Below are 25,188 nucleotides of genomic sequence, written 5' to 3' on the forward strand. Positions count from 1 at the left end.
AAGTACTTGTTACTGCTTTCTGCTCAACCTTGTTCTGTTCCACCACCACTCTCAGCTCTCTGAAAAAACAAAACAAAAAAAAAACCCTCAAACCCCACAAAACAAAACTAGCAGAAGGTTTATGGCATTATCCTGGAACTTTCAGAGCATTAAAACTGCCTCTGCTTAGGAGAATTTAAATTTCAGACTTCTGTGTCTTTTGAGTGATTTGGCAAAGTCACTTTAGAGCCTTCAGAAATACTAATTAGTGTAAATTCATGCTGGTGAAATCAGGGTGGCTCTTTCTTGCTGTGTGGGGGTGAGAAGAGAGATCTCTTAAGATACTTCTGCAGTAATTAAGGACAAATCTTACAGTCCTTGGGCTTAACTCTTTGTTATGCCTATGATAAAAGTAATTCATTCATCTTAATGTRAGACATAGCTTATTCAATTGCTTGGTATTTTTAAATATATCTTGTATACCTTACAATGTATTTAAATGACAGTATTGGATGCAGTGTAAAATTGTATTTCAAAGTACTGGTAAAATGGAAAAAATAAAAGCTTTAAGTCTATTGGTTTCAGTTAAACTGTATTTTATGGTAGATGAGAATATAAAAGAACTTTGTTCAAAATATCTTCCTATTTCAGCTGAGGGTTGAGCAGAGTTACAGCTGAAGAGCTCAAATGCATATTTAGCTTGCTCAGGGGTACTAGTTTTCAGAAGAATTAAAGTTTTGGCCAGATTCCATTCTATGCAACTTTTACCAGATTGCTTTGTGCTGAAGAGATTTGTGACTGCATATATTGAAAATAATATTTTTTTTCTGAAGAGAAGAAGTTGTGCTAACGCATCAAAAAGGCAAAATGAACCCTAGAGTCTTTTGATTCCCTCCCTTCCCCCCCCCCCCCCCCCCCCCCCCCCCCCCCCCCCCCCCCCCGCCCCCTGCCCTTGGTCCTTCAGGCTTAAATATCATCTGGCTATACCTTGTATACAGCTAACTATCCAACTATCTTATCATCAGCCAGAAATCAACCAGAAGCTGGTGCCATACAGCTTATCTTTGACTTGAATGTCACTTGTTTTCATTGTTAAACACTTTTTCTTTCTTTCTTTCTTTTTCTTTTCTTTCTTTTTGAGTTCCCCCAAAGCAAGTTACTTTCCACACAACAGCCTCTGCTAGAGGAAGAAAGCCTATAAATGTTACAGCTCAGTGCTATTTGCTTTTCTTTCAAATAAGGCTCTTCTAGAAGAAAAGATCTAGTCAATAAGTGTTTTTGTCAGTATGCTAATTTCAGTTGAAACTAAGCATTCAAGCAGCACATTTTTTTTGGAGAGTGGAGAGAATTCTGCAGTTTTTCTGCAGAATAACTAAATTAAGGTTCATGCTTCAGGCCTACTTCTGTCTTTGGCTACTTGCGCAATTCTAATGTGGGGACRGGGGAAAAAGTTGCACAGAAGATAACGGGGTTATTCGGACCAAGGGAAGATGTTACTTACCTTGTAGATATTACTAGCGCGGGCAGGAAGGACGCAACTTAACCTCTAGATTGTGTTTGCAGGATTCTACTTAGCAAATTCAATTTGGAAACTGGTAATAAGTACAGAATTCTGTAAATACATTGTCCTATTATGTGAAGCTCCTATTGACACTCTAGAAGTCTCACTTACAGGAAGGTGGTCAAATGGAGAGTTTTGTCCTCGCTTTCAAAGGTTTGCCTTTGTTTTGGGGGGCTTTTTAAGCTTTTCTCTAAAATCGCATTAACTTGGCCAGGAGTGGTTATTTTGAGGACAACATTACTTTGTTTTAAAGTAGAGGCTAATTGGTATCTCTGAAAAGAGAGAAAAATCTTAGAACTGTAGTAATTATTTAACATTGTCCCTTAAGCATTCATTTTATTTAGGTAATATTTTATCCCTTATAGGGGAGAGCACACCGTGACCAGCAGCTTGTGTTACTCAAGGAGCATCTAGAAAAATATTACAGRAGCCGTAATCGGAAATGGATTGTTTTATTTCCAGAAGGTGGCTTTCTTAGGAAAAGGAGGGAAACAAGCCAGGCATTTGCCAAGAAAAACAGTTTGCCATTTCTTAAACATGTCACCCTGCCAAGACTTGGGGCAACACAAGTAATTCTGAAAACACTTGTAGCTCAGCAAGAAAATGGAACTCCAGCAGGTGGAGACGCTGTGATAAAAGGTAAGATCACTTAACTCTTACAGAGAAAAAGCAAATTGAATGTTCAAGATTTGCATTACTAAGCAAAACCTTTGTCAGTGTTGAGTTGAAGAAGTCTCTTTAAATGTCAGAATACACTCATAATACATCATCATATTTATATAAATGTTTTCATATTTAATTTCACTACTTCTAATTTTATTTCTGATGTTATGAGATAAAAAAAATGAGAAACTTAATTTTAATGTAAGTAGGTCCACAGTGTGGCTGCATAAGTGCTTGTTTCAGCAAAAAATAATGRGTAAAGCAAATACTGGAATGAGTAGCTGGAGTGGGCAGAAGGTGGAGCTGCTCCTTTCAGCAAGATTGATGGTCTGTGCTCGTTTGTGATGCAATGGAACTAAAATAAAAATATTTCTGGGATATGCAGACCATTTTCAAGTTTCTATTCCTGRCTTTAAAAGTTTTCTTTGCATCCACTACTGTGTAGGCTCCATTCATCTCAAACTATTTCCTCCTGAGTTCAAGTTCTGTTTTGTCTATTCTGTACRGATTTTGATGACTGTCCTCTCTGTTGCTGTGAGTTAAACTGTCATTGATGTCAATAGATGTAGATTTGAAGGATTTTTTTGGATCTCTTTTTATGTTAGAAGAGTTATGAAGAAACAAGAATATTCATCTTGCATTATTAGTTGGAACACATGGAGTGTAGGGGAAATTATAGGTCTGGGATATCAATAATACCTGTAGATATGGGAGCTGCTGCTTTTAGTCTCTCAATTTTTAAAATTTAGCTGCCAACAAGTTTGGCTTGCTGCTGTTCCATTTGTGCTTCCCAAAGGCACAAAGGTTTAAAARGTGAAATAAAGGCCTTTTAGTTCTGAAAGGGAACTGAAAACATTCACCAAAATACAAGTTTTTTACTTTTGTACTTTTAAATTTCTAGCCCRTTCATTGAACGTCAAACCTGACTTTTGTTATTCTCTGAGGGGGAGTTGGTGAGATTTTTTTTGTGTGTGTTTTTTTGAGTAGCATAATTCAGGCTGAAAAATGAGCATCTGATACTAGAAGACTTAGTCAAAAAAACTAAAACTAAAATTAAAAAAAAAAAACAGACAAAAAAACCAGACTGAAGTATAATGGAGCTGCATCCGTCCATCCTACTTAAAATACAGAAGTGGAAAGATAACTGAAGAAAAATAGAAAAGAAAGAAATGTTTGTTTTTAACCATCATTTCTTTTCAAAGTAAAAAGAGTACTGGATGTGAAAACATAATAAAAGGGATGAACAAGAGGAGTAAAACTAAATCTTGTATGCCAGGAAGAATAATACTTGACTTATTTGAAGCTGAGTTATTTTAAGTTCTCTCTTCCCTCAAGCTCAAAGAAACTACTTGCCACGATGAAATTTCACCTTCAGAGATGTAAGGAAGGGTTAGTTCTTGACCTGTGTCATGTGTAAAAGACTCTTGCTCTTATCTTTCKCCTTCCAAATGCTTTCACTTCACTCTCACCGCTGCAGGAAAAGAATTTTTTGAGGAATGTGTTTGTTCAACAGAACGCACTAAAATTTTATAAGGTTGTGTTTTAAAGTTAGACATTTAACAAATTRGTCATCTTCACTTTGTGTATGCTAGAACTGGATGTAATATATACAGTAATGGTTACATCAGTGTCTTGCACAGAGGTTGCGTATAAACTTTTTGGGCCCGTGGTTCAGCTGAAACGTTCTTCCTCTGTATGCCACTGCTTGCGCTCTGTGCTGCTCCTGTTGCTCCATTGGCCTGGTCTACCAAGCCCCTCTACTTACTGTAATCAACTTTCCTCTCTGTTATGTATCGTTCTTCTGGTCTTGGTTACCTCCAAGCTTTATTGATAATGGTCAGAGTTCTCCTCTTCTTTCCTCCTGCCCCGATTATAGGTAAACTTGTTTGTACATTAAGATTAGGGCCAACAAGTAATTTCTCCTTCTCATTAAAAATTATATCCATTTCCTGATGAGGTTTCCTTGCTGGTTATGTTATGATGGTTCCCGATACACAGTTGCTGTGTACTTGAGAGCTATCATGTAACTAGCATTTAATTTGTTTAAAATAATGCTTAAAGATTTTTATACCATTTTGCGTTATTACTGGAATGGTGTATAATACTGGATCAAAAAACAGAAAAGAAGGCAAAAGCAACTATAATGTTAAAGATAGTTCATTCTTATTATAATGTTGTAGTGTGCTCTGGTTTGACACAAACCCTGTTGTGTAGTAGTTGTTCCATCATGTGTCACTGCCCCCCTCCAGCCCAATAGCTTGATTTGTGCATCAAACATCACTGGAGTTGCAACCTTCAAGTAATAGTTTAAGAACTGTACAACAGCTATATACTACATAATCTGCCTTTCTCCCTTTATAAAGTTTCTAATTTTGTTTCTCTTCTCTCTTTTTTAGGGGCTTATGCTTTAAAGTGCGAGGTTCAAAAATGTCATTAGCCTTAATTAGGATATTCTTCATATCCAATTGCCTTTTCAGTTTATTCTTGCATGTGTTGTGAATCTCCCACAGTTTATTATCCAGTTCTTCCCATAATATATGACAGGAAGAACAGAAGTACTATTTGGCGTTTTCATAGGTAAAATGATCATTTATCAGTTACTTTTCTWAGACAAGCAGGCTGTATCTTCTTACTTTTCTCTTCCTACAAGTTTTCTGAGTCTTTTGCCATATATCTTCAGCTATATTTAAAGTTTCAAGTTTGAGCCCTCATCTGTGTGAAATTTAACCTACTGCTGGTAAATACAGAACTAAGTAACCGAAACATTTACTGCTTTTGCACCTAGGCTGCTGCCTTTTGAAATAGATGTTTCATTTTAATGAAAGTGTAAGCTTTCTTTCTTTTCTTTTAATGGATGGAAGGATGGAAAAACATTTAGGGAAGGCAAATAATATCACTTGATGGCTTACTTGAGTACTTCTGAAGCTGRAAAATAGAGACAATGCATTTAAGTGTCATCTGTGCCTTAAGTGGTACAGCAGTTATTCCTGGTGTCTGCGGAGAGCCTCTCCCTGGGGAGATGTGCGATGCGCTGTGCCCCCCAGAAGCGCTGCTGTTGGCGCCTTCGTTGCAGGAGASGGTTTTAGTGTGGAGCAGAAATGCAGACAGCATCAAGATCCTTGATGTGTGTCCATCAGCCCCGTAACCCTGGGAAGATCAATTTATTCCTAACAGAAACTTTGTCTCTGCTGTGGCTGCAAATACAACATTTCTTCAATTAGTACAAATCAATCTTCTTTGAGGTTTTGAAACTAGCAAAATGTTTGGCAAAAATCAAACTTGCTTTGCCTTTTTGGTTGGGACATGTCTAGATTCAGGGCTTATGAAAGAACAGCTGGCAGTTCAGAGGGGGTTGGAGCAATTCTTCACTGAACATACAGCTTGTAAATACAAAAGAAAGCCCCAGCCAAGGGTGAACCTGCAGCAAGTTTTGTCTGATAACAGGTTTCTATGAACTTGGTTACAGCTGCTATGAAATGCTATCTTACTGTTTTCAAGCGTGGCATGGTACGTTTAGTTATTTCTGTTCCCTTTTGCAACGCTGGACACTAGACTCCATAATTCTTTTAATCAAAAATTTTTTTAATTCGCTATCTTGTGAGAGTATTGGATTTCTGATTTTGTTTGTTTTAATCCTGGAAAAGGGGCTGCTTATTTTGTTCCCAGTGAATCGTGATGTGTTAGGGTGAGATCTTCGCGTGATCAGTAAGATGCTCAGTCTGAAAGWTAACCTTTAGGGAAGGAGTTAAAATTAAGTTCCGTGGTCCAGCTGACTGTGAATACGACTACAGGCAAGCCGTGACAAGCAGGCATGCGATGTAGGGGGAGGTAACAGCCCTTTGTGGCTGCATTTAGGATAATGTAAGCTGTTCAGGAAACCACACCTGAATAGTGTTAAATGTTTTCAAGTGGAAGCTGCAGCCCTAAGGTTCACTCSTGGCTGATACATTGTTTTCTATCCAAAGTGTGGATTGGTAGCACACCATCCAGAGCTTGGCAGGAGGCAGGGTTTCCTGATTAAAACAGTGCTTTACGATTCACTCTTCTTCKGAGTGGTAATCACTGATGGTTTGCTGGCGGGTTTGAAATTTCGAGCCCCCTAGCCAGATCCAGATTATAGCGCTGGTTGAGAATAGTTGCAGGGAAGAAGAGAAGCTGTGAACCCCAGTAAGTGCGTGATAGTAGGTGGTCAAGTATCTGCTGTGGGAGGACTACAGAGGATGGTGGAGCACTTAATGTTTTGAAGAATCTTGGTCCCAACTACATACAAAGCCATTATTATCACTGAATGTATAATTAAAGTAAAAACAAGTGGTAGTTATGAAAACATACCTCTGCTGGTGATTTTAAAAGCAAATAAAAGGAGTCTTTAATTTTTAATCCAGTTGTCTCGGTCAGAAAAATATTGTTCCATGTGATTGTTCAGTCTTGTTTTCATATGTGTCCTGCCTTAGCACTCGCAAAAAAGGTATGTATCTGTTGTGCTAAGGCGCGTTATTATTACGTGGTTTGGACACAGCAGTATAGGAGAGATCCCTGCAGGCCTGTTTTGGATGTTTATCTACTAATTAAAGAGAATCAGGATTGTTAATATTTTGAGGCACTTTTGGAAATTAARATCATCTACTTGTGCTGGAAGTGGCTAGCAGACTGCCTCAGAGGAAAAACTAGCCCTTAGAGAGGTCAGCTTGAAATCTGGTCTGTGCTGTTGTTTCTTCTGATGAAGTTACTGGCAGTCCCCACTGCTTGGATGCTTCAGCAGCTGCTAGAAATGGAGAAGGAGAAAGTCTTTAAAAGAAAGCAGAAAGTTCAGAGAAAGGGGCTTGGCTGCCGGACGCATCTCTGGCTGTGCTGGCTAGGCCAAGCTTGGCAAGGGGCGTTCTTGAGCGAGTGCACTCAACACCCTTTCTTCTGCTACAGATGCCAAGACCTGAGATTCATACCAAATTATAACTGAGGTAGCAGTCTTTCTGTTCTGAATGTCTGGTCGTGTGCTCCATTTGAAAATTAAGTGTTTGTTCTTGTTCAAAGGTCTGTTTAGGCTGAAAGCAGCACCGTCGGAGATGCTGCAGTCCTACCTCTCTTTTTTTGTGTTGTCTGCAGTTGCCTATTTCTTTCTCGGTTTCAGAATCTGTTAGAGCTTTGTGGCTTTGGAAAACAACAACAACAACAACAAAAATGCTCATGGGCAGAAAACAGCATAGTTTAACAAAAAAAAAAAAAAGGCAGTAAGCTGTAAGAATTTTTTTTCCACTCTGCTTTTTCTTTCTGGCAGAAACAAAGCGTTTAGCTGAAGATGCAGTGTTTTTTCCCGACTTGGTGTCCTTCTGTAGGTACATGTTTTAAAATGCAAGTTGGATTGCTTATTTGGTCAATCTCAATTTTATTAATGTTTGTGTGAATAAAACTTCACCCTAGAATACTTTTAATATTTGCCTTTGGAAGGTCCCTTACAAAGAAGCTGTTGCCTTTGCAGATTTCCGCTGCTGACTTGGTGGTTAGACACTTACTTCTGGCTTATTGTATTTTTTTCAGATAGTATGTGCTATCTATACTCTTATGATTGGAGTACAGTTTTTGTTTCTTAAGTATTGTTCATATACCTAAAATTATCGTTTCCAATTTAATTTTCTGAAAATCCCCGGTGACTTGGATTTTTTTGGCAGTGTGAGATCTGGGATGATTATATAAGGCTTATTTTAAACCAGAGTATGCAGAAATATGTCTGTGATTGTGCTATGATAGTGTATCTCTGTAATAGCATGTGGAGGTAGCTGCTGCAAGACCTGCTTGGTACAAGAGAAGGTCTGTGGAGGCTGAAATTATATTCAGATTTTTTTTTGCATATCTTGAGGTTCCTGGTGTGCTGTCAGGCATAGGGTTTTCTCCCTACCCTGCCCTGGAGGGGGCTAGAAACAAGGGTAGAGCTGGTGGGGAAATCTCTGCAGTGATTCTCTTCAGGGCCCTCAAAAGCAGAGGGTAAGAAATCAGCATACGAAAGGACTATAGTAGTCTTTCTGTAATGAAGCTTGAACTATCATACACTGAAAAATCTGTTGAAATACTAGCTAAATATTTAATAAATGATTTAGAAACACTTTACTGTAAATAAAAAGATAATGTGCCCATAAGTGTCTGGCACTTTTTAATTACGATTAATGATCCTTGTTGCTTTCTCACTTAGACAATTTACTTGTCTTTATTTCTCATTCTCACTTTACATCTGGGAAAATAATAAATTGAATGGCTTTGTTCCTAAATCCATTTCTAAATGAATACTTTTGTGGGTATGCTATTACTTACATATTGGCTTTTCTCTAATCTAAAACATTGCTACTTTTAAAATGAAGGGCTCTCCAGGTAGTGCTTTTCTTGAGAGAGCCTTGACAAGCACTCTGCCATAATCCTGGCAGGCCTGGCGCTCTTCGTGGCACCTCGTGTTCTTGTTTCACGTGCCTCTCAGGCCATTGAAATGCAGTATTTCAAGAAGGTGACACTGTGGATATTTCAACTTGGTCTGCGTAGTTTGCACTTTGTTGTATTTTTTGAATAGTACGTTGCATCCTACTACTGAATTAAACAAAGTGCATATTATTAAATATTGTCTAGCCATATTCAGGTAGTTTATTTGCATTTGTAATGAAGGGGTACAGCTTGCATTGTTGAGTGGAAAATATTTTAGTTGTCTGCTAAAATAATTCACAGATATATGCAATAGTGTTACTGTAATTGTCTTCTCACATTTCAAAATGAAATGTAGGGAGAAACTCGTGAGTCAGTCTTTGCCTGTTCAGGTATTTTCTAATTAGTGTTAATAACTTCTGGCTTTTAGAATGTGCCTGAGAGTTTCTGTGCGAGACTGATGTGTGCGGTAGCTCCTCTCTAAAATTCAAGTGGTGATTTGGGGTGCAACCAAGTGTCTGTCTACCCCAACATCCTCTCTGTGACTCTAAGTGGATATCGGAGGAAAAGTGTGGATGGAGCAAATACACAGAGTAATTTCTCCCGAGTGCTGTTCTACTGACTGCTTTCAGTGTGGCAGATCTCCTGAGCCCGCGGGGGTTTCTGCCTGTCAGTAACCCTCCACTGGTTTTTCTCCAGATGCTTGTGCACCCAGCTCTCAGCACCCTTGGTAGGGGCTTCCCCCCAGTTTCACCTCCCTCTGCGTGAAGAAGCGTCTCCCCCGTTTGTTTTGCACATTTCTCCTGGCTCCATTTTCAGCTCTTCTAGTTCTTGGTTTGAAAAAGGCGGTGGACGGCCTGTCTCTGTCCGTTCATTTTGTGCCAGCCGTGAGTTTTGTCAGCCTCTATCGTATTTCTTCCTTGGCTATTAGTTCCAGGCTCGAGGAGCCTTGTACTTTGTACTAAGACCTGCTACCTCTTGCACGCTTTTACCAACAGGTGGCTGTTTTTAATAGTCAACTTTTTAAATGCTTTAAGTTATTGCTGGATATGATGTAAATGTGTGCTGTTACTATACTAGCCCAAATATAACGTGACCTCAGATAGGAGGCAACTCCTGTTCCCACAGAACAGAAATAAAACCGACAAGCTGAATTCCAAGTGCCATCTGGCAGCATGCCTCCTTCTTGATCTGCTTGCCAGATATGCTGCTCTCCCTCTTTGCAAGCCCGTGGATTGAAGACCTGCCGGATAGCTTGAGTAAGACCAGATAGAGGTCATGCCTAGGTTTGTATCTGCCCTTGACTATTGCTAGTAGTGACCTTCATTCGTGTTTAGATTTCTCTTTCCTGACTTTGAAATTTTGATAGCAAGTTTTCTTACCTGCTTTGACCCTTTTTTTCAGCTTCTTAATCTGCTGAACAGCATATAAACATGTTGTACTGCCATCAGTCTTTGGGGGGCCTTGTGGATAGACTCTCCCTTCTTTCTGTTGTGAAAACTGACCATCTTTTTTATTGTCTGCTTTCTTGCCTTTAATACCTGAAGTGACTTTTTCCCCCTCTTACAAGATAAAGTCAGATTTTAAAGAATCTTTGCTGGGGGTGTTTTCTTTCTTTTCCTTTTTTTTTTAATGCCTCTGAAAATCCAACTGCAGTGTATGAAATGTATCACCCTTATCCACCAGCCCTACCCCAGTGTGGAGGCTAGTGGCCAAAGGGATCTGCATGGAGGTTATTTCATCAGCAAGCTACAAGTAGGCACTGAGACCTCTTACAAAAGGCCACCTGTACATGTACTTAAAGCACAGACTGAAAAGGTTAGATTTTTATTTTCCATGTTTTACTTTAAGAGAGTGGGGAGGAACAACTAACATGTGGGTCAACATGTCGTGTGAATATACCCATACAATGAGTGAAGTTGCCCTGTTCTGTGTGCTACAATACCTAAGCTCAACAGAAATAACTGTGAAAGTAAAATCCTAGCTTTACTGAAGAGTCTTTCTATACTATTTAATGAAATCTAAATTTTATTTCTAACTGCCTTCTTTTGTCATTTTTAAGCAGTATTTGTGCCCCATGATAGCTTATAAATTACTGTAAAAATGAAATAGCTATCAAATGAGTGGCATGTACTTTCCAGTTTAATTTTAATATCATGTTTCTTTTTATCTCTAGAGAGCAAATCAAAAGGCCTCCAGTGGGTGATAGATACAACTATTGCGTATCCCAAAGGTGAACCTATAGACATTCAAACTTGGATTCTTGGCTACCGACAACCAACAGTTACACATGTACATTACAGGTAGGAAATACACCCTTTTTTCTTGTATCAAGCTAAAGAATCATAAAATGTGTTCAGAGTTATTCAAGGCATGTTTTAGGATATCGGAAATTGGGAGCAATATCTTTACTTTGTGTCTTACATAACTAGGCAACATGTTACTTGAACACAGCTTTCTTCTGAAAAGTTCAGTGACAGTTTTGTATCCTAGCATGTTTACAATTTTGACCAATGTCCCATGGTTGACTGTAGGCATAGGAAATATTTGATGACTAGGTCATCTTTTCTACTTTTATGTTAAGATGCTAAACACTGTGGAGAGGTACCTATATAGGTGAAATTTCAATGTTTAGTATTATACTCTTAATAAATGCCACTAAAATAAARGGGGGTTTGTATTCTTTCTACGTAAGTACTACTGTAGAAAGAAGCAGGTGGCTAAGAGCAGTTGCTTCTGTGGCTGCAGAGGGAAATGACTGTTCACAACCCCAGGATCCATGCGTTTWGTGCAGCATCTGTGCTTGCCCTCTCACAATAAATAGCTTTATGCTACTGCTACTTGTTCTTGTCCGTAATGATGCTGGTCTGAGTAAACCTTATTCCGCACCATAGTTTATGCATGTCCTAATAGCTAACTAGTCTCTTCAGCAGTAATTGACGAGCACTTTTTTCATTTAGCGGCAGTTCTAGCTTCTGCAACGCTCCTTCCCAGACTGTCCCTCTACCCTCCCCAGTGACTGTACCATTAAGAGGTCGGTCAGCACCTGCAGTTGTACTGTTTACAGGGAAGTGCTTGTTGAGGGACATCACTTCTGGCTGGAGGTGCAGTGCCTGGGTCCTGTTTTTGGGGGTGATAACATGGAAATCTTTTTCTACAGCAGTGTTACAGGTTTCGTCACCTTGGAAAAGCAACTCGCAGCTTTTTAAGGGAAACATGAGGCTGTTTTATGCTTGGAATTTGAAGCAGCTTCAACAGAATAGGAGATCTCGATCAAGGAGTACAGCTGTCTTTCTGAAAACRTGCTACCTTTCCATACTAAAAAGTTTATCTTCCACTTTATAAATACCAGTGTCTTTGAATGCCACTTATTCTARCTCTCTTACTTCCACTTGATAACTTCAACAGTACAGTTACGTGCTTCAGTAAAAAACAAAAACTCATGTCTGCTGCATTCCAAGAATACCAAGAACGCAGAAGTGGAATAGAATGAACTAAYAAATTTTAAAATAACATTTATACAGATCATATTCTTTAAAGTTCACTRAGTTATTACTTGCTTTTACCATGGATTTGTGAATTTACTGTTCTCTAGAAACRAGGAGGCCTTGCTGAAGAATTTACATCTAGTTTGTTGCGGAGTGTACGAGGCTGAAGGCTGTGCTTATTSCAAAAATGAAAGAGCTATTACTCTTAAGTCAGAACAAAGGTCCATCTAACTCAGGACCTCTGTACTCTTCTTGCACACTTTCCTTAAGCACCTTATACTAACCACTATCCAAGCAAATATATCGAAATCCAGTTACTGATGGATGATGATGATACATAAGAATGTAATACTTAAAATGACATATTTGGCTTACTGATTTATAAAAGAGTCTGAGTGCATATCATGAAACAATTAGCAACCCAAATGTTGCTCATTAGAAATACAAGCACACAGTGCATCTTAGTGATAAAAGGGGAATGTTTGTCCCTCAGAGCTCTTTGAACTCACAATGTATTAATTTTTAAAATTTGTCCTGCAGTCTAGTTTTATAAACTTTTTGCTTTTGATCCATTTATAGCTTGAACCTTTGTGGATGAGAAGTAGTTTGGTATCCTATTACAGACAGCAATGAGATAATCTTCTATCAGAAGAGTTAAAGTCTGGTTACTGGAAGTCAGTGCAATTCTTAGCTTCGTGAGGTTGGTCAGTTTGTATCTAGGGAAGCTCTATCTGAACATAGCTATCAGAAATTTATAGTATAGGCAAAGTACTGATTCTCCCCCCCCCAAAGTCCAGAGATATTTTTTTCTTCAATAATAAATATATATCAAATAAATATAACTGATTACCACTTATAATATGCTGCAGCAAGTGATGTGAAAACTGAGGCTATGGAGGGAAAGAAAACTGAAGGGTTATGTTATGTTTTGTTTTTTCTTGTTGTGTTTGGTCTTGATTTRCTGTTAATTGCAAGTCTGAATTCTCTGGGAATTTTTTAACGCTCTTCTTATGCCAAATAAGTTGATCATAATTTTAGCCCAGAACTGCATTAGTTTGTCTGAATTAATGTTTTGCTCATTGGGGAGCCTCTGAATTTTTACAGTGTGCTTTCAGATATCCTTGTATGGATCCCCTGAATTGTAGTTTAACCGTGAATGACCTTTCCCATCATCACTACTGCGTCAGTGTTGCGTGATACAGAATACAGGCTGCTGACGGGAGATTCTTTCCACAGCCATGCTTAAATCTGTCCCTGCTTTTTATAGAAATCTATCTTTACAAGTTTTTCAAACATATTTGTACCCTAATTTACATAAGATGTCATTGTATCTATCRTGCTTTATTCAGGTCACCTTACTATTCTGTCAGATCTCTGTGATAGCTGCAAGTTGAATGTACTTGGAATTTTACTAAAAAGTTTTTCCAAAAATACTTACTTTAAAAGGTGATTTAACTTCTTGTTTCTAAATGTGTAAATTTAAAGCATAATTTTGAGTACAGGCATAAAGATGATACAACCTTCCATGCATTGAAATTGAATATTACAATATTTTTAGTACTAAATTTTTGAAAATGATCGGAAATTATGTTTATTGGGGGGGGTATATTTTTTTGTTCCAGAGAGTCTAAATCACTGGAGGATATCAGAGGACAAAGACGAGTCTCTTAGTTTGATCTCCAGGCTCTCAGTGTTCATTTAAAAATAGCCTCTAGTTTTTATGACTGACCCTGTAAAAACTTTTGAAGTATGCTTCAAATAGAAACTAAAGCAGTGGCATGTTTGTGAAGTTTCAGAGCTTGAAATAATACCTCTAAAACGTGAACCGAAGGTATCGATTTTAACCGATGCTTTGGCTAGCTTTCCTACTTGGTAATTCGTAAATTGGCACGTCAAGTTTATGCCTGTGTCCCGGGGATGATGAGAGCCGCAGTTAGATGCAAGGTGGCCGTGCTTTGAGACCCCTCGCACAGAGCACCCTGGCTCCGGGCAGCGCTGGCGGGTGCACGAGGAAGCAACCTGGGAGCCATCGTCGGCAGGCGACCCTCGGGGCTGCAACATGCAGGGAGCAGGTGTTGCGTCTGGATCGCGGTGTTTCMGTAGATGCTGATGGACGTGGCCTTCACGAACTTGTCTAATACCGTTTTTAGCTTGCTTACACTTCTGGCTTCTGCMAAGCTCCGTGACCCTTGGAAAGTATGGTCGCTCCCGGGGGCGGCAGCGGGGAAACCGTCTTTTTGTTTGTCTTTGGTTTTCCRCTTGACAGCTGTATTGGGGGCACCCTCTTCCCTGCGTGCTGATGATAACAAGTAAATCGTTCCTCAGTCTCTCTCCTTGTATGACCTGTGATTTTAGAGATCTTCCTCATATCCCACCTTAGCTGTCCCCCTTCCAACCTGACGAGTCTTAGTACGTTCAGTGTCCCCTTATGCAGAAGCCTCCCTGCATCGCTGGTTATCTCATCCCTTTTGCCGGTGTCTTTTCCGATGCTGCTGTAACTCGTCTGTGAGATGACGGACGTCTTGAATTCCCTGCAGTGATCTCGGAGTCTCTTACCAGAATAATATTAGCTAACCCTGGAGCCCCTGACTGTGTGTGCGTAGCTACTGTTGCTTTTTCCTTTCCCTGCCTCAGTGCTGCCTTGCATTTACTGGTACTTAATTACGCCTGCAGCTACTGTCATATCTTTCTGCAACTCTCCTCTGCTTTTGCTTTGAATGTCTGGAATAATGTTATACTAGAAATCTGTTGTGTCTTTTTCCRACTTTCTTCAGTTTTAGCGTATCATTCAGGTGTGATAGGCTAAGACCTTTTAATGTACCCATGATCTGACTGCAGTTTGTTGGAATGCATACAGTAAATTTTCACCTTCAATGTTCTTGATAATCAAATTATAATGTATAAGGGATAATTGAACACTCAAATTTATTTTTAGTTATTTTTCATGCTGCTTTAAAAATATTTGTTTACGTAAAGGATATATTTATGYACGGCAGCATTAACAGAGAGCAACTGAATTGTATGCGTATATGAATTCACTTGCATTGAATCATCTTCGCTTATATAGAAATATTCCTGCTAGATTCCATTTTGGGCATAATGGTAACTGGTTATTTCCTTTCTTGCAGATTACCTGGATTTATTTTTTGGTGGGTGGAGGTTGCTCTTTTTTTTGCTGAATGTTGTATGTGATGGACAGCTCTAGGGTTTTTATCAGAAATCCTGTACTGATGACTTAAGGACAGTTATCAATACCACTGAGAACTGGTAAAGATGGAGCATGCACTAGGGAAACTGGGAATGGCAGATAGGGAAGGGGAAGGAATAACTCTCGCTGAGAGAGTTTCCAGTATTGAAGAAAACCTTACAGCTCTGCTGTGACCGTGTTGAACCTGCTGCAGAATTGAGAACACAGATAACTGAAGCGCAGGGGTTTGGCATCAATTTCTTAGAGCTTATTTCTGAAATAATCAGCATGACCACTATATCTCTCTGAAGCGTCGTATGCATACCTTGTACTTTGTATCCTCACTTGTCAAAAAAAAGTAGAACGAGGGCTTGATTTTGTTGCTGTGTAAGACCAGTGGTTCTTCTGGAAAAAATGGGAACCCTATAGTTGGTGAAAATGGTGTGTGCTACAATTCTACTTTGCTCTTCTCTGTGACCAGCCAGCTGATCCTTGCCATGTTAATCCTTTTTCTATTCCTGCACCTCTGTTTGGAAATGCAGTGTGTTACCTTTTAATATGCTGGAAAAGTATCCCRCGAGATTTGGTCCCTGCGAGCTGGCTGATGGATTGGGGTTTGATATACTCTGATACATCCGCAGGCTGTATGGCTWGATGGGGGAGAACCTGAGCTACTGCTTCAAATTCACCTCTCCTGTGGAAACTAAAATACTGTGGTAACAGTACAATTAAAGTATCGTGGGTTGCTATATTGGAGTGCTGTTGCTTTTTCTGCAGGCCATAAATGAGAGATGGTTCCTCAGCAGTTCTTAATTCTGATGACAGCTGGGTACTACCTGCTCTTGGTCCTTCACAGCGTAGGTGAGAATCAAGCCACCGAGCCGTGGGCAGAGAGGTGACCCAGCTTGTGCTGCGTTAAGTCCCGAGCGGTCCCTTTCCAAATTAGCGCGCCGCTGTGTTAGCGCTGTGAAACAAACTCAGTTAGCGAAGGAAAACCTTAGGTAAAACGTGCTCCGTCTTCCCATAGAATGGGTAAAAAGATGGAAATGTGAGAAGCACTTGTTTTTCTACGTTTTACACACAACGTGTGCTCTGAAATTGTTGTGAAAAGTGTTTCGAATAACTCCAAATTGTTTTTTTTTTCGCTTTTTCCTTCATTTAACGCAGTAAAATGGATCACGGTGACTGCTCTCTCTTTCTAAGCTTTCTCTTTGTAGGTTTTCAAAACTTCTAATCRTCTGAAAGGCCAAAGGAGAGGGGGAGGATTTTAATGCTGTAGAAGGAGATTTGCATAGCAACACATGAGTAAATTTTCACACTTCTGTGGGGAAGAGGAGGATGTTCAAGTGGTTAAAGCTCCTATCRGATGTGTGTTAGGATTTCCCTCTAGCATGTGAGTCTTTCTCAAAGCAGCGAGCTTTCTAAAGATACTTAGAGAAATGTCGAWAACAACCACTGTAGAAAATGTTTTCTGGTTTGGCCAACGTTCAAGAGCTATTCTAAACTGCTAAGTTTGAGGGCAAAAGGGCTGAGTAATGTACTTGAAATTAGTGCTAGTGATGTCCCAGTATTTCGCTGGCCTTTTGCACTTGCTTGTATTTGGCATGTATTACAATTTATTTTAAGAAAACACGGTATTTGCAAAGTCAAATCCTCAGAAATGGGAATGTGCCAAAATTAGGGCCCTACCTGTAGGTGATGGTAYACTTAACTTGCATGAGTGAATACAACTGCTTTGCTCCCAAACTACTTTGTCTCTAACAGTAAAACGAATGAACTCTGCTTTTTCTTCTTGTTCAGTGTATTGCCCTACCTGTGCCTTCTCCCTGTTCTAGTACTGCATTTAATAGGAGAATTATTACTGTTTTATACTTGCTAGRTGCAACCAGCATGTTAGTTAATTTTCACCATATTTATTCCAGAGAAGACAGTAATACAACAGCCATCCTAAGGAAGGMAAACTTGAGCATACTTGAAGGCCAAAGTTCAGATGCTAAGTTTGAGATGTACTTGCTTATTCAGAGCACTTCAGACATGACAAACTAATGGCCCAGTGTTTCATCAAAGTTGATTAGTGGATTCACAATTCTAACATCTCTTTGTTTTTTGGAATGTTTTGGGAGATAATATTAAAATATATAATAATAATAAATTATATTGTAATACATACTAAAATACATTARAATATATTTTAAGGGTGGTTTTTTTAAGTATCTAGAGAGAAAAAAAGTTCTGTGTGTGTCTGAAGTAGTGGAACAGAAATGCTTAGCTATATAGCATAGACCTTCTGATTGAGTTAGTGAATTAAATGATTGGTAGAAATAATAGGCACCCTATATTCATTTCCAGGTTTTCAAAATGAGTGAGTTCTAGTGCATCTATCACTGTTTGTGCTGAAGCATATCCAAAATACCATAAGAAAAAAAAAAAAAAAAAGAGGAGCTCTTCTGGGGAGGAGGCTGACGATCCAAAACAGAAACCTAATTTCTAGATAGGTGCAACCTCTGCTATGTGAAAGGAGAATAGGAACCGAAATGTGCTTTCTTCTGTTTAAAGTAGCAGAGAGCCAAGAAATGTTGGCTTTTTTTGCACTGCTACAGTACATCACTTTCTGTGATAATGGAACTGAAGTAGACTAAGAAATTACAGATTTTTTTTTTTGTTATGCCCAGTCAGTCCATCCTTTCTGCTATTCCCATTAGTCGCAGCCTGTCTCCTTCTGCTTTACCCTCTTTCAAATCCGATGGTTTCCTTTTCCTGCAGCCAGTCTTTTTACCTCAGGATTATTTCTTTTTCATCCTGTTTAGGGGCCAACAAAAGGAGTGTTGAGGACACAGCAACCAGCCTTATTTTGTCYGTTTTGAATATCTTTTGGATAGCTGACGGAAATTGCAGGGGAAGTTCAGTTTAACGCTGTAGTATTTCTGTTTGCTTGTTCCATTTTGATAGATGAGTTTGAAGCTTGCTTTTCAAACTTCAAGTTTATGTACAAATTATGTTTTTCAGAAGCTTATAACTAGGTTGAGTGGTGGCCTGGTTTTTTTTGAGATAACTAAAGAAACTTCCCTAGCAAAAAGGACAGTTGCCAAATTTTCGATTCTTAAAAACGCAAAGGTGTCAGAGCTTACCATTTTAACTACTTTATATGTTTTTGACCCCAACAGACTTTTCTCATAACTCATTAGAAAATGCTGACAAATTGATTTTGCTATCTGAAACTTAAAAATAAGGAAAATCTCCAGTTAAACTGTTTAAGCTGTTTTGATGGTGGGGTGTTTTTTTTTGGTTTTTGGGGTGGTGTTTTTTGGCTTTGTTTTTTGTTTTTTAATGGCATAAAGCACTAAATAAATCTGCCTCTTAAGTCTTCTGGAAAGGCTTGTTGTCATGTCTTCTCAGCATGGCGTAGCTTTATGCTTGGGTCATCTTATGTGATAGATGTTGAATATAAACCCAGATCCACTACAGTTRTACTCAGTAGAAATAAGTTGAGTGGTTTGATGTTTGCATAAWGATACAGTGTACTGGCAACTATTCTCACCTCCCACTGCTTATCCTTCCTGAGCTGGGTTTTGTCTTTTGGCCGTATTTTTTCTTTTTGTACTAGTCCCTTCTTTGATCTAACTGGTTTGGCATTTCTCAGCTGGTCTCTGAGTTTCTCTTACAGTAAAATTTCCTCATTTCTTTTGTCAAAATCGAAGAGTTTCGAATTAAAAAAAGTGAATGTCAGGTTTCTTTGATGGTTTCCAATTGATCGAGGATGGGTTGGTGTCTTGCCTTAGCTTCTTACTGAGTTGTGCACTTGTATGACTATATTGCCGCGTCTGCACTGTGTGACCGTAGGTGTGATACAGCAGCTCCCGAGTCAGAGCCAGCCAGGCTCATCTCCCAAGCGGAAAGGATACTGCTGCGTTTACGCTGCATGGAAGTAGCGCTTCATCTCAAGCGAACTCAGCTGTCTTTGTGCCGTAATGCAGATCAGTGCTAAGTCATCTTTTTAAATTGTGCCAGTTTTTGTACTGTGCTGCACCTGTCGAAACAAGCTTTCAGTTACTGAAGGGTGTGTGTGTGTGTGTGTTTATATAAGTAAGATTTATTAAAAACAGACTAGATTCTTAGCTATAAATAAGATGCAATACGTAGTGGTTGCTGAATGACTGAATGAGCTTTGCAGAAATATCTGTGGAGGGCATCTAGCTTGCCAATATATTTTAATGTGTTTTTTATTTTTGGTGTGCATTTTTTGTTTTCTTGTTTTTAGCAAATAACTGGCTTCTGGTCATGTTTGAGATCTAGCAACATCCTCCATTATATGGAGTTTATTTTAAAAGTAATTGAAACAGCAAATAATCTTATGATCTCGAAAGTGTGGGAAGTAACATAGAAGCCCTAATTCAAGATAGGACATATGATGAAAGGCAATTAGTACTTAGGGGTGAAATCTATGATTTTTAATACAGAATAAAAGGTTGTTTCTTCAAAAAGAACCCTTTTAAAAGAGGTCATATACTTCTGAAAATACTTCTGAAAATTATTTAATAGCTTTTGAAAATAGCAAAATCCAGAGAAAGAGTTCCTCATCTTGAGATAACCGAAACATATAATTTAAATTGGTGTGAAATTGTAGATTTTAAAGAAATTTCCCTCATTCTCCTCTTCCTGTTCTTATCCCCTTCTTTCCACACATACTTCTGCAGGGGTGTTCTAATTAGGTGTTTTTCCATAAAACTCCTTTAGCTCTTTCATTCTTTTTACRTGTAAAAATATGACAGAGAACCCTGTTAATTGTTCTAGGTTGTTTGCAGCCTTCATATTTTCATAATTCACACAGATATTGCTGACATACTAGTGACAAGATTGTCAGCATGAAGTGGGTTTCTGTTTTCTCTTTGATTTGTTTTTTTTTTTTGATTTTTGTTTTTTTATGCTTTCCTCTGTAATTGAAAGAAAAACCCAGGACACGTGAAGGGGATGGAGGGTTGTAGTGCCTGTGGACACAGTGTAGTGTTGTGGCAGGCTAGATCACTGTTTTTAGGCAAGTGCTGAATGGTTTGGGATGAAGGAGTTACTTCTGAAGATTGTGTCCTTCGTAATTTAGGACAGCCACCTGTAAAATATACATTCTTGTTGGGTTGCTTGAGAGCAAATAATTTCAGATATGAGGAACACAAGAATTCAAATTAAACTGGCTTAAAAACGTTTGTGTGCTTCTTGATTTGCTGTATTCTTCTGTACCAAAGGGTGTGGAAGAATGTCGCAGGAGTCCTTGCTTTGGGTCCATCGCGCGTGCTGCGGCACATGCTCTCATCCCAAGTTTGACATGCAGCACAGTCAAATGGAGCAGGCACTTAAGGAGTTGATTTCCTCTGTAAAACCATGTTGTTCACTGTTTAGTCTTTAATCTGAGAAATATTCTGAAAACTTTATGGAAAAAAATATGTCTAAACTGAAGTGAAGGTCTTTCCAGACTTAGAATATGAAATGGAGCTAGAACAGTTTTCCTCAGTTCCTGTTTTATGGGTAAGAAAAGTACCACAGAATCAGTAAGGTTGGAAGGGACCTCTGGAGATCATCTAGTCCAACCTCCCTGCTCAGCAGGGTCACCTAGAGCATGTTAGACAGGGTTGCATCCAGGTGGGCCTTGGGTATCTCCAGAGAAGGAGACTCCACAACCTCTCTGGGCAACCTGTGCCAGTGCTAATCAAATCGGTGTGTCTGTGTATGTTCCTTTATATATATATTGAGAGAAATGAGACGTTTTTATCAAAATCTTCATTGTGGATGTGGTTGCTGAGTTGTTAGTGGGACAGTGGCTCTCAGCCTATGTTTTGGATTGCATAAGTAGAAAGTTTTGTTACTTTAGACTTTCTCAGATGCCACCCTGGACCTAATCTCCTTAATAAGGGTACTCTCTGAAAACACAGATCCTYAAGGAGCCATCTGTGGGCAGAGAAGAGCGGCAATGTGTTTAGTATAAATAGTGGGCTTTTTAGCTTCACCTCATCTGGTACAGACAGGGCTTCTTCCAGGGTGCAAGAGTTTTTTTTTAGACATTTTATCTCTAATTTACCTCAGTTAGTAATGTGAAATCCGACTGTAAGAATATAACTCTGTATGATCTGAGAATATGTTTGGAAAATGCCTCTAGATACACCAGCACTTGCCATTAGGAAATGATGACAGCCAGCATAGCGTTATTGGAACAGCAGTTGTTTTCCACACTGCAGTAAGTTTCATTCAGAATGGGTGTAATTGTGATTGCTGCTTAAACTTATAAGAAGTAGACTTAATATGTAGTGATTCAAGTATTCTGATAATATATTGATTCATACAAGAGTCTGGATGGATTCAGGCAGGAAATTGATATGCTGCATTTCATTAGCTCTCATAATATTGCTGTTACTTTGCTACTGTATGAAATTGCCACCTCCTAATTAGTTTCTSATGAGTGTCTTTTTAGCTCTTCTGATAATGTTTTCAGATTAGTGGGTGCATTTTGGGAAAAAAATCCAAGCTTCACTGGGTTACTGAGCTGTAGAGCTAATAGGTAACAGAAGTGAAGGTGGAGGTGAAGAGTATCTGCAGCTTATGAGGGGAAGCTCATGTGAAGTCRGGTAATGCTAGACTTCCATACTGAGCCCACATACATACTCCTCTCAATTCTCAACCATCGTCAAGCTTGCCTAAGCAAGCATCTGTCGTTCAAAAACGTACTGTGAAGCACGGTGTTCAGTTGTTGCGTCCTTTTGTCTCTTACGCCCGATAGGTGGAAGAGAGTAAAAACTGCGCTTGGGAACCTGCGGTATGTAGGGGCAGAGAGTCATTTTTGATGTTAAACTCTCAAAGATGGATCCTGCTTTGTGGGTTGAGTGTTTGCTTTGTTTGTCTATCGTGCCTCGTGGCATCTGGGCTCTGAGAAAATACTGTGCTATGTTACCTCTTTYGTTATTTTCTTAATAGACAAGACAAGGGTTTGAGCTATTTACTGGACCACGAACTATTTTATAATCTTTCTGTTTGGCCAAAGACTCTTTTCTTCAAACTGTAGTTTAGCTAAGATGATAGTTGCTAATTTCTGTTTATTGAGACTGGCTTTACTATAGTATGAAGAAATCCACAATCTGATAGTGATGTAGGAAAGGTGCCACAAAGGCTCCTAAAGAATTATTTGAGTTATGTTGTATGTCCTAGTTGGTAAAGAAGATTGTTCATATGCTGAAGTTAATTGGAGCACCATTATTTTTAATTCATCCATTAGAGCAATGTTTTGCTTTTTCTCTTCCACTTGCAGCTTATTTTCCCATGTGTAGGGTTTTCCAGCTCTTCTACCTACCTACATTGATCCAGTGCTAAAGATGGATAGTATCTTTTTGTGTGCACCACAGTAAATGTGCGTGACAGTTTGCCCCTTCATGAAAGAGGGACAAGCTCTGCTGTATTTGCTGTGGAGTGACGCACGCGTGTGAACGTTTCATTCATTCCTGAAAAGCAGGCTTGTGCTGCGCAGGGTGTTACAGAGGAGATGGGCCGTGTTGGAAATGTTGGCTTTGTGCCGGGGTTGGGGGAGGGCGAACTCAAATGATAATTTGAGTGGTGAATGGTTGAACGTCTTATCTCAAATTACAGTGTAAAACAATGTCCAAGGTGGTCTGAGACCAGAAACTCCTACCATTGGCAACTTCCAAAAGAACTGAAAAAAAAAAAAAAAAAAAAAGGAGGAGGAAGAGAATCTTCTTTTAATGCTGGAAGAAACAAGGCTGTAAATTTTGTGTCTGGATCACTTGTTGGTTTTGCCTCAGCTCAAAGCTTTAGGCAGAGGAGGCAGAAGAGGAACTGTGAAAGGGGGAGATATGAGTGACTAAGCAATAAAATGTGGCGTTCTTCAGCAGCATCCCCTTTTTTCTGTAGTCTGTCATTCCCTTATACATTTAGAYGGTTTCATATGGTTGTACTGTTACCTCAAATTCTTTTCAATATAATCGATCAAGCCCATGTTTAAATAGAAATTAAAAATTTCTATTCTATTCACTAATGAGTATAGAGGCATAGCAGAAGTGACAAGTTAAATGAGAGCTCAACTGAAAAGAGCAATACATGACTTACATTTTGGGGTATGACTTTCTGAGACTAGCCTGATGCACAAATCTCTTCTACACTGGCCTGCCAGTAAACCCAACATAGTTGTGTCAAAGAAGTCAAAATCACTAAGAGTCCATTGAGGAGACTTATAATTATTGTACAACTCCCCCCCCCCCCCTTTTTTAATCCTTTGAGGTGTAGGGAGTTGTTTTTAGGGTTTTGTTGTTGTTTCAGAGTAGGAGGAGAGTGTTTCTGTATCTTAATGAATTCTTCCCTGGACATCTGTATTTTTATTAAACAGATCCATTATTCAATGTAGAAGTACAAAAATGTTGGTGGTTCGTCCCTTAGCTTTYAAAGATACAGCAGTAGTATTTGATTATGCTTACGTATGTTGTCAGTTCTCAGTGTAAAACCTACCATGGACGTTTTGGACAAAGATGACAGCTTCCTCTGGAAACCATGGAGGGCTGGTTTTCTGGTATACAGAAGACCTACTGGCACTTAGTGGTGGTATTACATACTTTCTGCCTACTGAAGAATTGTTTCTTCAAAATTGTGATTGAGCCTTCAGTATTTATTTCTTTTGGTTTTGGTCTGCGTTTCTAGGGATAGTAGTGTAGTGTGGTATTCTTCCTTTTAAAAAAGGTGATAGGAGCCATACACAGCTCTGTGTATGGCTTCTGCGTGGCATTTGATAGAAGCTAACAGTGCCTACCTCTTCATGCATCTGACTGGTAACTTAGAATATTTTGATTTTGTTTCATTAATACTTATGTGATCCGTGAATCAGGGAGAATGAATCATGCAATTAGATTTATAGAAGAGTCTTACTATTTTTGGCTTGCTTTTTTTCTTTCAATGTACAAAATGCATTTCCGAGATTTAATTATGTTTGTTTTTCTGGTAGGATTTTTCCAATTAAAGATGTACCTGCAGAGCCTGAAGCGCTTACGCACTGGCTATATCAACGGTTCATTGAAAAGGAGGATCTCTTGACACATTTCTATGAAACAGGTAGGATATTTGCCAGCAAAGAGCATTGTGCTTTGGTGATGTCTTTTGCTTACAGGGATCTCCAAATTATTTAAAATTTTATTCTTTGCGTGTATGCAATAAGTGTAGTTTCTCACAATTAGTATATGGCAAAAGAACAGATGATAAGAAATGATCTAAAGAAGATAGATTGCCAGGTCACATTAGATTAGGTTGGTGTTTGGAAGTTGGTGCATTCAAAACTGAGGTAAGGAAATCCTACTCTTAAATAAGATGGTTCAGCTGTGAAACTAGCTGTTACAGGATTTGACTGAGTAATCATTCACTGCCTTTTTGAATTTTGATAACATGGATAACGAAAGTAGTTAGAATTAATGCTAATAAATTTGGGGGGATATAAAACCTTCAGTGGTTAGGAGTGAGCAGGCCCTWCTCTAAAAGGGTTTAAACAAGACTCAAATGAGGCAGGCTAGTCTGTTTGCTTAATGTTGCCATTTGACGTGTTCTTCTGACACTTGTACTCTGGGAGAAAACTGACCTAAGTAGCCTGTAGCTATAGCCSGAAATGGTGGAGCTTGCCTCCCACCTCTGTTAAGCTGAACAGAAAGATGTTATGATTGGAAGGCTCTGTAAGAATTAAACAGCGTGAAGTCCTTGAAGGCTTGACCTGCAGCCCTGTACTATGCGTTCTCACCTCCTTGCTGTGAGATAATATGGATCACTTCTGTTATAAAACACTTCCAGTGATACTGCATTAGAAAAATCTAAATAAATTAAGTGTATTATTAAAATTATAAAAGGGAAACCGGCAAATAACATGTTACAGAATCACAGAA

The 25,188-nt window shown here is 38.9% G+C and overlaps 1 protein-coding gene across 1 annotated transcript in view; it reads left to right on the forward strand.

Annotated features, from left to right (window-relative positions):
• Nucleotides 1-25,188, forward strand: part of LPGAT1 (lysophosphatidylglycerol acyltransferase 1) — a 68,369-nt gene that overhangs the window by 34,259 nt on the left and 8,922 nt on the right. Inside the window, exons 4-6 of the mRNA XM_085300156.1 lie at nt 1,906-2,179; nt 10,782-10,908; nt 24,267-24,373. Coding sequence (XP_085156282.1) covers nt 1,906-2,179; nt 10,782-10,908; nt 24,267-24,373 — 508 coding nt within the window. The remainder of the gene's footprint in view (nt 1-1,905; nt 2,180-10,781; nt 10,909-24,266; nt 24,374-25,188) is intronic.

This window comes from Rhea americana, unplaced genomic scaffold (genome assembly GCF_003343005.1).
Source record: "Rhea americana isolate MKP2758 unplaced genomic scaffold, rheAme1 scaffold_160, whole genome shotgun sequence".
In the NCBI taxonomy this organism is placed as follows: Eukaryota; Metazoa; Chordata; class Aves; order Rheiformes; family Rheidae; genus Rhea; species Rhea americana.